The 18,166-nt window shown below is 31.1% G+C and overlaps 1 protein-coding gene across 1 annotated transcript; it reads right to left on the reverse strand.

Annotated features, from left to right (window-relative positions):
- Positions 1-246: 246 nt before the first annotated feature.
- Positions 247-17,499, reverse strand: LOC127879804 (putative carbonic anhydrase-like protein 1). The gene is made up of 11 exons (XM_052426855.1): positions 17,172-17,499; positions 5,675-5,734; positions 5,297-5,424; positions 4,876-5,073; positions 3,744-3,839; positions 3,318-3,384; positions 2,368-2,522; positions 1,501-1,626; positions 1,127-1,166; positions 820-912; positions 247-696 (listed from the first exon to the last, which is right to left on the reverse strand). Exons 1-10 carry the CDS (start codon positions 17,272-17,274, stop codon positions 887-889), a joined length of 999 nt encoding a protein of 332 aa, XP_052282815.1. The 5' UTR covers positions 17,275-17,499; the 3' UTR covers positions 247-696; positions 820-886.
- Between the last annotated feature and the right edge of the window lie 667 nt (positions 17,500-18,166).

Consider the following 18,166-nt stretch of genomic DNA (forward strand, 5'->3'; position numbering starts at 1 on the left):
AAAATAGAAATAAATATACCAGATATTTTTAATCTTGAAATAAATTGATCCAATTTAGAAGGGTGGGAGAGTCCACTCGGCATAAATGGGTTAAAGCACAAAGTAAATCTTTACAACACCGCCTTACGCTATTTATATGTAGCGCGCAAATAAAAGCAAACTCCTGCTAAATTTTGGTTGCATAACACTATGGTCGTAATTTATTTATACTATAGCGATTAAAATACAACAAATAAGGCTTATAACTAGAAACACAATTATTACAAACAAACAGTAGAACATGGGATAATGTTTATGTATATTTTATATCAATGACACACGTTGTATTACATTTTTTACAACCATCTCCTAAACCAATACACACTTTTAAACACGAAGCTTGCACATGATACAGTATGTCCATACCAACTTAATTCCTCCAATCCGTTCGTTGTTGTAATTGAAATACGTAAGCAACACAGTATATAGTTCAAGCTCTGTGCGAATGAAAAATATAACTCAAAGACTATCTCCAGCTTTTGCGTCGTTTCTAGTGTAAATGTACGATATAAAACCATAAACTCAAACACAAACACCAAGAACATTTAACATACAATTGAACGCGAAATTATAATTGAGCTGTCTTTTCTTTACTGGAAGCATTCGTGGTTTTAGTTTTCCAAGACATATATGAAGCATAGCACCTTTATCATCTACCTGAAATAAGTATATTATAGAAAATACGTAAATAGTTTGTGATGTATTAACGGTTTTAATATTTGCTTCGAATCAAATGCTCAATCCACCAAGCTTATGAATTATGCAAACGGTTTTACTTACGAAATAATTAATACTGTCAGCGATCGAGATACGTCATCTATGCAAGTCTAGTTTAGTCATAAAGCCGTCACAATCCTAAAATACTTCGGTTAACTGAAAACATTTTAATACAATCCAACTTAGAATTAAATTAAATTAAATTTAAAAAATGGCTTTAATAATATTATATTCGCTTTATTCGCGATAATACAGTGCACGTAATATTAAACTATTAAATGGTCGACTCTTTCAATTACATTTGATAAAATAAAATTAGTATTACCAATTCTAAAGACTTCATTATTAAATAAAATTAATTCAAACGTACCTTTGTATGATTTTTGTACTTTTAGTGCACATTCTTCGGACTGAAAGATAAATATTTCAGCCGTTTAACTACAATGACATGTTCTACACAGATCCAGACGCATCTGTAGTGTTACACTTTTCAAATCACGTTTGCTAAAATGTAACGCAATATTTCATAAAGTATTAAATGATTAAACAAATCATCAAATTATCACGATAGAAATTGTTGTTTACCTCGGTTAATCTTATATTTGAGTCACGTGAACCATTTTCTATACAGTAGCGGATAATACATACGTGTTGTTGTATATAATGATGCATGAAAATCTCGTGTTCATTGTTGAGAGAAATAATAATTCAACTCCATTCGCGAAACAATTGATTTCGACTCACCTCGTGAAATGGCTTAATATTGGTCCGAACAACTCGTCTGTTTACGGGCAACGTTGGACGGAAGTTATTGGCCTCAACACTGGGGCGGTGATCTGACCATTCCTGCAGCTCGCGAAGAGACATAATCTACAATCCGTACATACGCTTTGCTTCATTGCAATCCTTCAGACAATGTGCACTTAAAACATATATATATATATATATATATATATATATATATATATATATATATATATATATATATATATATATATATGAATTGGCATGAATTGTCATCTCATACCATATTTTTTTTTAAACAAGTTCAGGAATTTGAAAGGCTTGCTTATTAACGAATTTCCTGGAAGAGTTTAATAAAATATAGTATGAAATGACAACGAGTGTCAGATCTGTTTTATCACATGCTTTTAAATGAACAAATTAAATTAATATTTACGCAAACATAATGAAAAATCCCGAATGTTGTTTACATTTCGTGACGTCATTTGACGTTGCAACGTCATTTCAGCAACATAACAAAATGCGATTGGTCAATCGAACGAGAACACGTGCCAATGAAAACGCTTAAAAAGTATATTACACGTGTGTAAGATAAAATATTCGTAATGGTTATATAACATGGGAAACAGGGTATGGCATGTGATAAATAAATATATATATATGTATTTTTTAATTATTACTTCTATAGATAAATACTAATACTATGTTCATTTTTAAAAGGAAAAAAAGAAGTGTTTGAAGCATTTAATAGTGCTGAAGAATATACTTTTTGTTCAAACGTATTGTTAAATGAAATATTTCATTATACGTATATAATAGTACCCACTTTACATTTCACTATCATGTGATCCAATGTAAAAGACGAACCTGTTGTTTGGAAATATGGAGAGGTTTGTTTACAATTAGCCACGTGACAGTTTCCTGGCAACCGGGTTGAGTCAGGGATCCTTCGTATGTTATAAACAGTGTTGTCCGAGGAATTATATCCAAAATGTTGAAGTCTAAAATGGGCTGTTTGTCTCCTAAAATAAAATAAAAAAGTATCTGTGTTTTACGTTGAAGTGCATTACTATTATTATTGGCTACAAATTTGCTACTGTCATATGGTAACGTTCAACTAAAATGTGAAGTTTCAGCGTCAGTTACTTTTTTAGTTGTAATGACTTCGATAAATATATGTATTATGTTTGTGGAAGAAAGCATTTAATAGCTGAGGTGAGTATAAATTATGTATATTAAAATATTTTATCGTCACAATCTCCATATAATACATGAATATAAAAAAGGAAATATTAATGTTATACATTAAAACTAATACATAAAATGAAACATTGTGAAGTTCCGTAAAATTCATTACGAGCCTGTTATTATAATCAGTACGCCAAAACCGCAATATGTATTCATATCCGTTGCAAAACAGTACACTGAGTCTATGTTTCGTATGAAAAAATAAATAAAACATAATATGCAAACTAGCTGAAATTTCTCAACAATTATGATGTCTTTATACATCAACCAGTATTCGCTTACACAGACAAATATTAATTTACCTAATACCATTTTTTGTTGAAGTTATGTTACCATGACTTCTCAAATTTTTGTATAGTTTATTATTCATGAACGTTTTACCTGATTTGAAAAAGAAATATGTTATATACATATTTACAAATAGATATAAAAAATCAATTTTAACTGTTTAGGATGTGTACTAATCTCCAATCTTGAAGATTTTGAATCATATAAGGCACATCGCTTGATAATTATTTTCAGGCTCCAGGCGAACAATGCGTTTGAATATGGTATATAAGTATACATACCTTGTTTATTCATATATTTGACCGCTGTTAGTACTTTGTCGAATTCGAGATTCATCATTTCCCCAATCTGAAATTCATACAATTGTATGTGACCTTATTGAACATATGCTCTAATATACATGTATGGAGTAATAATTTAGTTATAACTGGTATGTTATAAATTTAATTTTACGAATAAAGATTTATTCTCTACTAACGGACGATATAAAAATATGTACGTATGTATAATGCAATAAAGGCTGTCAAACAAGTAAAGCATTACAAGAAATAGTTGAATTTCATGCGCGTTTAGAAAAGGATTAAGTTTTGTATAGAAGCTCATTCTCACAATTATAATTCCAGAACTAATGTTGCAAGTTTACCGTCGTGTCATACCGGTACGTGGCGTTACTTATGATATTTAGTAATGTTTTGACAAATACTTACCGAGCCTAGGACGGATATAATGGCTAGTCCATGGGTAGACATCACTGCCTCCGTATGGTTCTTGAACAAGTCAATATTGAAACCCATGAACTGTAACTGTAAATATATGATTTTTTTTATTAATTTAATCGTCATTTTAGTTGTTCGTTTGTTCATTACAACCAAGTGTTATGGTTATTAAGATTAATTAACAAATGACAGATCATTTTATAAAAGTAATGATACAGATTATAAGTAGCACGACGACATATTGTACCAATGCGAGTAAGAGCACTTTCAAATGTATTACATTGTACCATGTGGAATTTATGTGTAATTGCAATACAATTTAAAACTGTCGTTGTTTTATTGCTGAAGTTGGACCTTAAAGTGTTTATTTGAGTTTGTAAGATCCGCGAATATTTTCCATCCATAGTGTAAGACAGATTATCACAAAGCTTAAATAAAGTTATACTAAATAGGCAAAACTAGCCACAATATTTACGATGCATTCTCCCCAATGACGGCATTGCTACATTTCTATCAGAATCAGATACTTCTTTGTGATAATTGCAATGTAGGTTCGTTCGATTTTCTGTTGTGAACTGTTAAATTGCTTTGCAGTTCGAATGGTATAATGAGTAGCTTGAGTAATGGTTGAGAATGTTTCTGACACAAATAGCTTTTGTTTGATGAACGTTTTCGAAAAAGAACGGATACCGGTATTATTGATTGGCCGAAAAGCTCGATACCAATTACCAAATTAGCATGTCAGTGTCATCAAAAGATATTTCTCGAGCAAAGGAACTCATTTATTAGCTTTTGTGCGCGGTGTTTGCAGTAAACATTGTTTATTGTTAATTTATTGAACGATGTCCGTACCTCAGCGCGCGACTGTTATGTCGGAAACGCTGTATCATTTTTTCGAAATTTCAACTTTTTTAAAATCGATATTTTTATAAGTAATTATATGTAAATAGCAAGTGTCTAGCACGTGTATGGATATATACAGCTGAATACACTTTACACTATATGTTGCATGCTTGAAATGACCCCGAATATGTTGTTTTAATAATAATGATAAAAAGTTTCACTCGAAAGTACGGCAATTATTGATGGCATGAACGACCTTTGCAAATAGCCTGAAACCTACTTCTATTGGAAACCGCTTTCCCGCTATTGTGTGTTCCGATCCAAGGTCGTCAAAAAGACCGAAGTGCATCTTGATGTTATACAGTCGGTAGGCGTAAGACAATGGCCCAGTCCTAAATATAAACGAGTTACTATGAGGGTCCGAGTAGTTCACTTCAAAGGTCAGGTCGTGTCGGGTATTTCTCAGAGTGCCATTCACCTGTAAGTAAGTAAATACAATTACGGCTGAAATATATTATGCTGAAAATGAATTAATACAAAAAAACGTTATATTACTATAACAAATACAAAACTGTTTGCTGTAAAATGAAATTACTCTTACTACTTTATATAGTGTTGTTTAGTTATATGATTACTTAAATGAACAACCTGTGATACAAGAAAAAGGACTTTGCTAACGTTATAGAATATACTTGGTCTACCCGTGATCCTTCGTATGCTACCGAGGAAAGGTTGGGGTCGTAGATCATGAAGTCGGGGTCGATGTTGATAGGCGACTGGTATTTGCCCTTCGAACATATCGAGTAAAGCTTTCCCCAAAATTCAGGACCTAGTTTGAAAGTAGAAAAACTTTTAAATATTTAATGAGGGTAACATATTTTTGTTATAAAGAAATAATAGGTAATAGAGCCAGATATATACTTATCAAATACATATAGTTAAACGTAATGTTACCAACGCATGAACTATAATGTATACCTATGAGTAGTCCTTTAATATCGCCACATTTTCGCAACTATGTGTAATACCATAAACCATCGACTATATAGAGCGGAATTAATACTATTAACTCGTCATACCTGATGTGCCGCTTCCGTAACCCCACCATTCGTCCCAAAGGTCGCGATTTTCACAACAAACTGAAAGAAAAAGATTGAATTATGTATGTATTCAATAAGGTGAGGTTATCTTTACTTTGTATGCATTTCGCGGTGTTGTATATGTTATCAGTTAATTGCCATTACTAGTGGATGGTAACAATAATCAATAAATGTTTCTGGAGCTGCATTCATCATAAAAGAAAGCTAATCTTTAAATGACTTATTAACATCATGTTGTTCCATTTGCATACCTTTTTTTTTTAAATAAACAAGCTACAAAGACTAATCGCTTGTCCAAATGTAACACTAAGAATTATGCATTTCATCTTAGTCATGTGTGTACATCCATCGAGATCAGAACATACATATTGCTTCCTAATAGATAAATATGTGACATCACATGTGGCGTGCCATTGGTCGCAACATCGTTATTTTATTTCTCTGATTGTCATTCAGCTATTCCGTGTGAACTTTTTTCTTAATAATATAAGGTCTCAACATAGTGCATGTTTTTTCTCTACGGTTAAATTCTTAATAAAAATACAACCTTCAATATATATTGAATATATGATATGCTTCTAGTTTTCTTTCAAATTCAATTATTATATATGAAACCCGGGAATCAATGGGATATGTGTATCAATCAAAGTTATATATATCGATAAATGATGTTATGTTGCGTTAATTTATCATGTAGTTCTAGAAAAACGATGCCAGAAAAACAAAATACAAATCGTGCACAAGTATGTTTGAAATACAATATATATATGTATATATATTTTTTTTATATTTATATATTTATATATATATACTGTCAACGGAATTTGAGCGCTGGACTTATACTTTATACATAATACAAAATTTGTTTACGTAGTCATCTGTGTGAGTCCATGTTTTAAATCTAAAAATATATATTATTCATTTTAATTGTATATTATAAATATTTAATATTTAAATTGTTTATTGCAGTGCTAGGTTTACTCTAATAAATCCAAAGTGGTTCATTGAGGCATCACTAATTGTGTTAAGAAGCATTTGATACAATGTGTTTTCTGAAATGTGTTGACGTCATTGCCCAATGTATACGTGTGTGTGCCTCGTGGTTATATAGAAAAGCATTCCCTTAGACATATCTACCAGCGGTTTTGAATGATTTACACAACATAGAAAGATATAGATTCCTTTTGTGTTATTACATAATAACAAGCAAATAATATTTTAAATTTCATTTTATCTTTTCAACTGTAAGGTTAATAGTGATACTCCGTCAACATGTCAACTTGTGCGGCATTTGATACAAGCAAAAGTCTTATCTTTAATATGAATTTGTCATATCTCAAAATATTTGAATTGTTGCCCCGCGGCTTAATAAGCACACACTTAGACGTATATCCCAACGAATATGATTGATTTATGTAGCTTGAATATAACAGAGATAGATGTTTTCAATATGATTGATTTATGTAGCTGGAAATAATAGATGTGTTGCCAGTGCTAATAAAAGACGTTATATATCTTATATAGTATTCAGCAGTTAATGAAATATATTTTCATCGTGATTTAACATATAACGCCGTTCATAATTGTATTCAAAAGAAGTTTCAAACCTCTTCCGATATGCCTGAAAACAGGACTAACAATGTGTTACTTAAGCAATACAAATGTATTACGATCACTGATATAGACAATGCAGTTTATTGGTTGAATTACTCGTAAAAAAGCAACACATAACTACGCTTTCATTGATTAAAATCTGTACAACTATCTCCATTTTTTTCTTACATCTACAGTATATACAATATACATGTACTGACATTCGTAAAACATATTGTAATAACATACTATCGTATTGATATATCATTATCCTTTCATAGAGTTAGCATTAAATAGCGTTAATTCACATTCGATATTTATACAGTTGTATGTTTAGTTTATATTAGCATTGTTAGGCTTCGTGTTTTGTTTTGATCCATTTGATTAATGAGTGTACGTATGAATATTCGTCGCTCAAGTATAAACACTTGAACTTAACACTATTACATCATTTAACAATTCTTTTACTCAACAAACAAATAAAACATCAAATGAATGAAGTTCAAGAATTAAGTAATAACCCATTAATAGAACAACTTATTTTTCGTTGGGAAAACATAAGAATTTATTTTCTACGAAACTCTTTATTAAATGTATCATATTTTAATTTGTTCTATATGTAACATTAACAATAAAGTAAAGAGAAACACTTTATCAAATGTATCATATTTTAAACTGTCCTATATAAATAAATAATAAGTTTATAAATAAAGTGAAGTAAATCATTTGTTTAGTAAACACATGACAAAACGATAAGAACGCAGAACAAAAATTGATAAGAAATCATTAAAATAAAAAAAATGTTTAAAAAGGCATTTCATAAGCCATGTAAGATAACAGAAAAAACATGTTATTTGTTAAACCGGACATTTAATCGATGTTTATGGAGACCTCATTGCCTTTGTCAATAATCATTAAATAATGTTTGAACATAATTTACAAATATTGAAATTTCTATTGAATCTAAACCTTTTCACTCCATTGACATAATAAACCAAGTGCCATCGTGAGTTATGACAAGAAAGGCGAACATTATGTCATTAGCGCTATCGGATAAGTCTGCGCGAGGACTGATGAGCAATACAAATAACGAATGTTAAATGTAGGAAGTAAATTATTCGGTAAGTTAACTAAAGCCATTCAATATATACATGTCCGCATTGAAGCTGCCCCAAATAATTTTAAATAAAAAAGTTTAGCTCGCTCTCTATATATATTTTTTATGTATTTATATATTTTTATTTATTTATTTATTTATGTATTTATTTACTTATTTATTTTTTATTTATTGTTATTTTTTATTTATTTAGTTATTTGTATTTATAATTTGTTATGTTTATATTCATATTATTTATAATTGGTATTGCATTCTGTGCGTACCATTTTGCAAATGTTATAGCAACATTTTGCTTATTGAGGTAGGCTCATATACAACGTATGATCTGCCGATACAATAAGCGCAATGAAATGCATTCATTCCAACTTACCAGCCAGTACTGGAATCACACATAACATTGAAGCTGTTGCAGTGAAACAGATTCAATTGTATACGATCGCCAATATGGTACATGATTTGAGCCTCCTTTACAAGCATGTTATAGACCATCACATGACGATCGATTGAGTGTTTGAACACTAATGGTTATTGCATCGCTGTTGAAGATTAATGAAGCAGGTGGATTGCACTTTGTGTGATAGAAACTTAAGACCATAACTCATTGCGACATGCCAGTTTCGGATTTCCATATGTGACACAAGGGATACAAATCGGATACGTATGTTATGGATGGTTGCAATGTCAGTAACTAATATACATGTGTATGTAATAGTGTTCTTACGTTATATGACACATATTTCAATTCATCAAACTCTACTAATACAATACGTTCCTAGATTATATTCTGTCAAATACTACTTATTCTGACTTCAAGATGTAGCTAAATCTTTAGTTTTAATTTACTTACATATAACCGACCCGAGTGAAAACTCGTGATGCATCGACTGTTTCCGGATTGCGCGGATGTTTAATTTTAATTATGCTTATTGTTCTAGAATTATACCCCGATGCAAATCCGCTTGTTTGCTTCTTTTTGTATTATTTAACTAAAACTAACATTAAATATAACCATTACTGCAAATGTACTTAGTTGCATATTTTTTAGTCCGGTCTGAAAACTTGAAATCTGCCCTCGTATTATTCATTTTGACTGTACAGACACTGATCGATTGCCACAGTCCCATTAACATTAATTAACCATTATAATACACTCTGCTTAGTCATAAATATTTACGTAAAATACAATGAAGAAAATGATTAACCATTCAAAATGGATTTTGGTTTCAATTATAAATTTGATTTAGTTGACATTCAAATACTCTTTCTATGTTATTTCGACAAGCTCATTTAACTTCAATTGCATTTGTATTTATTAAAGGGATCTTTTCACGGTTTGGTAAATTGACAAAATTGAAAAAAGTTGTTTCAGATTCGCAAATTTTCGTTTTAGTTATGATATTTGTGAGGAAACAGTATTACTGAACATTTACCATAGTCCAATATAGCCATTATATGTATCTTTTGACGATTTAAAAACCTAAAAATTATAAAGCGTTGCAACGCGAAACGATTGAATCATTTGGAGAGTTCTATTGTTGTCGTTTAAATTTACAAAACTACGAAGATTGCTTATATAAGGTATAAAATACTTGAACCGTGTATACCCGGCGGAATAGCCGAGAGGGCTTATGCGTTTTTACTTCAGACTAACTCCGGGACTCCGGGGGTCACTGGTTCGAGCCCTGGTACCGGCTACTTTTTTTTCCTTTTTTTAATTTTATTCTTGATTTTTTACTGGAGCTTTTAAGATCCAATGTTTACATCTATCAATATAAAGCATTTAATGGCAAACTTCAAAATATGCCAAAATCTGTGAAAAGGCCCCTTTAAAACTTAATATTATTTAGAGAGCGCACGTATAAAATTCAGTCATCACAATTCATACATAAACACGAACTGTATGAAACAAATGCGCAATCAATACACAGGAGCAATCAAATGTTAATAAAATAAATCTTTATTGAAATGTGATTACACTACTGCAATAGTGCAAGTAATATTCGTGCAAATACACTATTAATGCGGTTGATTGTTACTGCTAGTGAGAAATTGTAAATTAAACGGCTACTGACACGCAAACCTCTGTCTCCGCACGTCTTAATTATGTCTGGAAAATGCCTGACTTAACAGTTACCATTGGAATTGTGTTACAACAGCTACACTTCGCGCCTATTGTCATGGAATTTTTATTTAAGTGCAACTGTACATTTATGGGAGGCCAATCAAAACATATATTATGTATCGTTACAGGCCGCCTCCTGTTCCCTTGGTATCCTTACAAAAATACAACAAGATCTGGAGTTAAGTGTTATTGCGTATTCACTGATATTGAATAATTCTATTTGAATACCACATGTTGCTGGAAGATAATTTCGGGTGATTTATTATTCCTAGATATCTTGATATTTATGTTTACGAAGGGAATACGTTTATACCAGATAAATAACTAATAGAGTGTAAATACAAGTAGGGTCTTGATTCCAAAGATGCCATACCGCGTTGCCTATCCTGGTCAAGCAACGTACTAAGAAACTGGACATGCAATACGCACATGTTTATCAATAAAAATCTCTTAGCCCAGCTATTTAGATAGAGAATATTTGTTGGATTTGGTTGAATATCGATTTTTTTTCACGAGTGATCATAAACAGTTTCTTTCTATTTTATGGTTAACAATGATTATTTTTGTATATTTACCATTCCGAAAAATAAAATTCCCTGTAGGGTACCCCAACATGTTTTACATGTATGTTCAAATGAAGCCGTATGTTTTTATAATCATTCAATCCAGAGTAGTCGCCCTTGGTAAATTGAGGGTCAAAATGCGGAAACCAAAGATATCTAAAACTAGCTTCAATGAAAATTATCGATAATTTGTCACTTTTATTTGTCACTGTTTGAAACAGTATAATATCCGTTTTAATTCACTTATATTGTCATATCTATAAACCATCGGAATGCATAAAATAAAATGTTGTTTTGTAGGAAACTTAATCAGAACAGCACGTTCTTGTCATATATTGAACTGTGGAAATGTGTATTTTAACGAAAAAACACATTGGATGTCAATGTAAATGCAGCCAATGACGGCACCGAAATAACTTGTTTATGTGTTCTTATTTCATAGCATGAGCTTCCATCGGCAATATGTATTCGATTTAGTCCGCAGTGATATATTGTTCAGGAGTATCTTGCGTTGTAATTACTTATTTCTGAAAAACACAAATATACTATAATGCATTATATTGTAATGAAGAAAGATTGTGTAACACTCGTTCAAATATGTCATAGTTAAAAAAGAGACGAATTCTTGTCACCTAGTGTTTTATTTAAGGCAAAGGGTCATTCGCAAATAACAATACAAGCAACTAAATACAATACGGCTGTTAAGATTTCAAAACAATAACAATTGAAGCAACTGCCTTGGAATGGTCAATGCACAGCACCATGGATTTTAACCTGTTGAAAATCATGCTAATAACTAATTCCCAAATATGAACAAAATATACACGTGTAAATAAAAGTTTGACCTAATAGTATCGAAATTTAACCCCCAAAAAAGCATAACAACGATGATATACTTTCGGTTTGGGTTATATATCAATAACGTGAATTATCAGTCATACCAGCGTTACATATCAATAATAAGCAAGTAATGGTATAATTCAAAATGAACTTACTTTAAACGCAAAAAAAAAACAAAGGGAATGGCGTCAAGAAGCCTCTCCTATTTTAATGCATAACTGGAAGCGTAATCGATAAAACACAATTACATTGTATTTTATAATAATCTTGTGATTACACAGAATGTTTAACACAATCAGGTTATTGTAAACGTAGTTGCTTAACTGAATATGACGACAAACATGTATTTCCTTTACTTGCGAGAACTCAATGGAGTTTTGGCCGAATAAAATTAAGTTTAATTGCAATTTAATTTCATTTTTTATTGGTTTTACTGGTGAAAATAATATCAGACTAGGTTAACTAAATTACTTTTCAGCAATACAATGTCATACTTATATCTGCTGAGTCAAATTGAATTTGGTTCTCACATTCAACAAACAAATCGGATTTCTTTCCAAACAAAAATTATATTATATGATTGATATGCACTAAAGAAAGGCATTTGCGTTATGTAAGTAATCTACAATTTGTAACCATAGGATAAATAAATCTGATTCGATAATCGCTGGTAAAAAGGCTAATATACGGAGGCGCAGCCGAGCTTTAACTGTTTTTTTCTTACGGTGATCATCATATCATGTTTAATGACCCCCTATTCATTAACTGTTCCATAATATGATTTTAATATACCGATAAACGGTTCCTGATATAACAGATGAACGTACATATTCGTTAAAACGATCTAAGGGGTACTTAAAATTGTTTATTAAAGTAACATCAATATACTTATATGTCTGGATGTGCTGCTTTAATATAACTTGTATTTCTAAGGTCTAGATATAGGTATCAACGCCAGTTATATTTTTCCTATTAAGCACAACACGCAGGGGAACCGTATCTTCGATAATATAACATATATTTTTGTTTGCTGGTAAGTGGCTCAACTAATTGAATTTGAACAAATCAAACTACAATTTTTTATACGAATATTCGTCACAACACACTTTATCGCATAGTACAAACAAAGGTTAACAAACTCACACAATACTCTTACGTTAAAATGTACACATAAAATAGGCTTTTATTATATGAAATTAAAAATTACGTTACATTATGTTGGAAATCGCGAGTTGTAAAGAAGGGAAAGGGAGTAAAGTTTTCCGTTTTAACCTTTAAAGATTTAAACCGATAGTTAAACATTAACATAATTATGGACTTATGCCATAAATATATATTTTGTTAATGTATCAATGAATATTCAAAATATGACATGAATAATGTATGATATATACTCTTACCCCAACACGCCTTCAGACACGCACATATCCCAATCAGGTATTTTAATTTCGTTGCTGAATTCATATTTATATAATTATAGTATTATGTATCATAGCAGATAACGCACTTCTGTACTAGTATGCATTAGACAATCAGATGACGTTTACACTGTAATACCGAACGAAAACAAGTAAACTTATAATTGTGTATCCTGTTAATACAATGCAGTAACATTATCATATGTCATCGAAGCGCTGAAGTCCCAAAGTAGCTGCGAATAGAAACTTCTTTACCCAATTAGTAATCATCCATTGTGCGTTAATGTCAGGTTTAATCACAATATCGCAGACTCTCTGAATTCCCACGGATACAAACTGAGACCGATATCGAGTTTGCTTTGAAGCTCTCTTCACGCTTTCATTTGGGAGACTGTTAATCCAGGCTGGACGTTTAATTGACAATTTTAAAAACGTACGTAAAAAAGGTTAATGTTGTTGTTTGATAACGGAAATTATATGAAGGCAGACAACACCTATCTTTTAGCATTATTGGCAGTTCAATAAGTTAAAACATGTCTGATTATGCAAGCACATTCAACATAGCTAGTTCAGTGATATAATTGATAAACAATGAAATATCAAACTAGGGTTTTATGTGGATTTACTTGGTACAATCATAAGTTATTATATTGATACTGAGAAACTAGTAAAATCGTGTTGTATTGTAAAAATATTGCCCTTTACCAGAAACGATTGATTTATATGCTTTTCTTTAAGGTCTATTTTCGTTAACCACTATAATGCAACAAATAATGCAGGTGTGAAGCAAATGACCAAGTCTGATCTAATTTTGACACATTCAAATACACATACATTCACTCGTATATTCAGTTTGAATGTTATGTTTAACATATTTTATAAACACTGTTTAGTTAGATGGTTCAAGAAAGTTTCAAAAATACGATTTTGATAGTGAAAAAATAACCGCCTTTGAAAGATTATTTTTCGCAAGTAAAGTATCCAGGTCACTTAGCTCTTTGAATTTGCAGGTTCAACTCTAACTCGTTTATCATAAATATACAAGTATTGTTTTCTTATGAAATATGGATAAATATTTATTCATTATTTTGCATGGTTCAGAATATCACCCTATTTCGATTATAAAACGTGTTGAAAATATGTATTTTGGGTTCTCTCAAAAGATAACAAATATAAAGGAAATATTGAATTATTTCGTATAAAATGATGCATTAAAACATGTGTTCGATACTCATTCCCTTGCCAATGGGTCTTTTATGACCTGTCTTTGATAAACATTATGTTTACATGAAGCATTGTGCAAATTTGGTAAGTGAATGATTGCTGAGTTTTGTTTTTATTTTAACATACATTTTGCATTTAATTATGAGTCAGGAAAGTGTCCGTAAAAAAGTGATGTTAACTGAAGAGTTAAAAGTTAACATTATTTATGACAAAACTCTCCCGCAACTTTTTCAGAGACGTTACACCTGAAATAATATATACAATTCTTAAACCATTGATTTGATGTTTTAGTTTTAAAAATTTAATCAACTCGATACATCAAAACATAATCATTGTCAATAACACAATGTTCCTTTACAGCAGAGAACAAACACATACCACTTAATTGACAATAAGATTCAGAATATTCCTTGTATGTTAAAGTAGCATCAATTATTCAGCGTTCTATCCTGTTCACGTGACGAAGATGTTGAATAGCGTCTTATATCCGTAAGGTATTGTAGGGATGATCCAACGTGCTTTATATTGTTTTATATTATTTTGCACGCAATACACTTATAAACTCACCAGAATTTGAAACAAGATCAAATATAAAGAATGCAACATGAAAGTCATATATGTTATATATGTTCGGGCAAGTATTCATAAAATGAATTGAACAAACATTATTATTATGTTAAATAAACTTCTTTAGAAGGCTGCCCTTGTGAAAATAATGTACATACTTGGCTATCCATGAAAAAAAATGCGTGTTATACTGAAATTATTATGCAATTAGTTTCGGCTTGCCTTTAAAGTACACCTTTCATTTGATTACAAACATAATGGTCGAGTAGTTAGGTATGTTGAATGGAGTTTTACATTAAATATTTAGGCCTACAAAGTCAGTGATTCTGTTGTTTATGTGTTTTTTAAACATTAAATATGGTAAATCCAATAATATTCGTTTGACACTAATTTTCTTGGATTTCGTTTGAACAAACCTCGAATATAAGTGTCTATAAACATATATGTTTGCCAGCCCTTTTATGTCGACCGGTTTTGCCGCCTCAGTAGTGTTCGAGGGTGTATACATGCAAAAACATCATATACATTGATTTTTTTAAACGTATTGCCACTCATTGGAAAAGGGTTTTTGTTTTTATTAATATATGTTAATATTACGGATTATATGTTAATCCGTTATGTTTTATTGAATGTGCTTTATTTCATAAACCAGTCCGTATCCGCCACCATGTTTGCATATCATTATGTTATAAAACGGACCATAATGATTCAGAAGCACCCTTTTTGACCCTTGTGGCGAAAAACAGAACAAAGATATGCAAAGCATGTTTTGACAAAACTTAAATGTACATCGAAGAAGTTATTAAATTGTAATTAATATATTTATTATTAGAAGGTAATAGATTTTAATTTAAATCACGACGTCTTTATGTTAATATTTTTAATTTTTGCTTGTGTGTTTTGTTATTACTGTGCGCTTAGTGTTAATGCTGAGGGCCTTTCAACAAATTTAGACCACTAAGCTGTGTACGGACCGATCCCTGGAGAGGACAACAGATCAAAGCATGCTTTAATTTTCTAATTTCGTATTAAATATATAAGCGTGTGCCACAACATGTCTGTCCTATTTTCGTTGTTCAATCTTTTTGCTAATTCGACATATCTAACGCATTCGTATTGCCCATTGACGATTCTATACGGTAAATACGGTATTATTAGATATTATTATCAACTTACTTAGAAAAAATTCACCGTTAAATAAATGCTGAATTGATTATGGAATATAAGCGCTTAAGTGGAACCAGCACAATAAAGTTACTAAGTATGCAAAACAAAATAATAAAAAAAATCACGAAACAGGTACCCAGTCCCTATTCAGGCCCTTAATTCCTATGTATATAATCTTAATGGGATTTAATTAAAAACATATTGAAGACTCAACGTGCAAACAGTCAAATTAAATATATATTGCCTTGGTGGCTGTGTTCCAATTTACAACTTGATTACTACCTGTCTGCAAGCAAAGATGGATCGGAACTCGTTCTACAAAAGAGTCTAATGACGTTTATTTAGTGGCGCAATGCAAACTTCTTTAAACGATAACTTGGAACCTATTTAAAGAATAGTATATTAATAAAGTGACGGTATATTTTAAAATTTTATAATTAATCTTTCTGAAATAAAACAGAAACAATTATTGTTTTTGTGAAACAGCTAATTTTGTCATTGAAAAATATGACCATTTGATGTTTATAAATGTTACACAAATATTATATACAATAGGAACTAAAAGATAAAACAAACATCGTTTAAATTGGGATATACTGAGTATTCATTGCTTTATGCTAAATACGTGCATTTTTGATAATATTGTCCCTTCATTTAATCATAAATCTCATCAAAATTCCAGACTTTAAATAGAACAACTTTTAACAAATAATTTTATTTGAAATAATTGTATACCGCAATTTGTATTAGAAAGTTGGTGTGTACATTGACCCATCTGATATGAAACGTCTTTTAACGGAAATAGTAATTTAATTATTTTTTAACTTAAGTTAAAAAATTAATATAAAAAGACAGAAATTATTACCTTGTCCTAGCTTTATTCCTGTCACGTAAATGCCCAATAAAATCATCATTGTGTCATGAAAGCGCGGCCACTTTGACAACGTTAAAAGCATTATCATGTTCATGTGTCCATAAAAAAAGGTAATATCACTATGCACCAGTTCAACATTAGAATTATACAATCACCATTGCATGATATCATATCCCAATGAAGTCAATATCATTTTATACTATTCGTTTGCAACGCTTCCCGAACATTCAGGTTGATGTCGGCAGATACATTCCCTGCGTAGATACATTCCCTGTATAGACTCCCTGCAGCATTACCGACGAAGAATCGGTCTGTCGCACACACTTCACAATTGTATTCTGGTGAAATCACACTGGGCGCAGCAGTTTATCTATGGAACAGTGAGCTGTGATATCGGAGCTGTGACTGTGTCCACATAGTGGTCTCTTGATACAAAGACACAAGGCGATATTGGCACGTATGTTTGTATTGCAGTTTTGTTTTTTATTTCCTTGTAGAGGAAAAACTGGCATCATACTGTTTTTTTAATATAATTATAATTGTTTTATTACGTACACAAGATCATGCAATTAACCCGTGTTGTGTAACCCTCGTGGGGTGCTATGGTCCTATTTTAGTTATTTGACCAATAATACGCAATCAACCACAGATTTACACATCTAATAAGTGTATATTGAATTGTGTTCACTCCACATCAAAGGTGTATTCATTACGAAGGCCGGAACGAATGACAGATGATTACTATGGCACCATTTGACTGCCCGTTTGGTTAAAATTGTACAATCAATACACCAGATCCGCAAAAAACAACATACAATCAATACACCAGATCCGCAAAAAACAACAGTTAATCTTTAATAACAGAAATAATTGTTTCTGTTTTTGTCATGATCATTGTATAACATAATTTGAATCCATTCAATAACAAACTAAGAGTGTAATGCTCTGATAAGATTCAGTCGGTTGAATATAAATCCTGGTAACAT

Source organism: Dreissena polymorpha, chromosome 4, assembly GCF_020536995.1.
Source record: "Dreissena polymorpha isolate Duluth1 chromosome 4, UMN_Dpol_1.0, whole genome shotgun sequence".
Classification (NCBI taxonomy): domain Eukaryota; kingdom Metazoa; phylum Mollusca; class Bivalvia; order Myida; family Dreissenidae; genus Dreissena; species Dreissena polymorpha.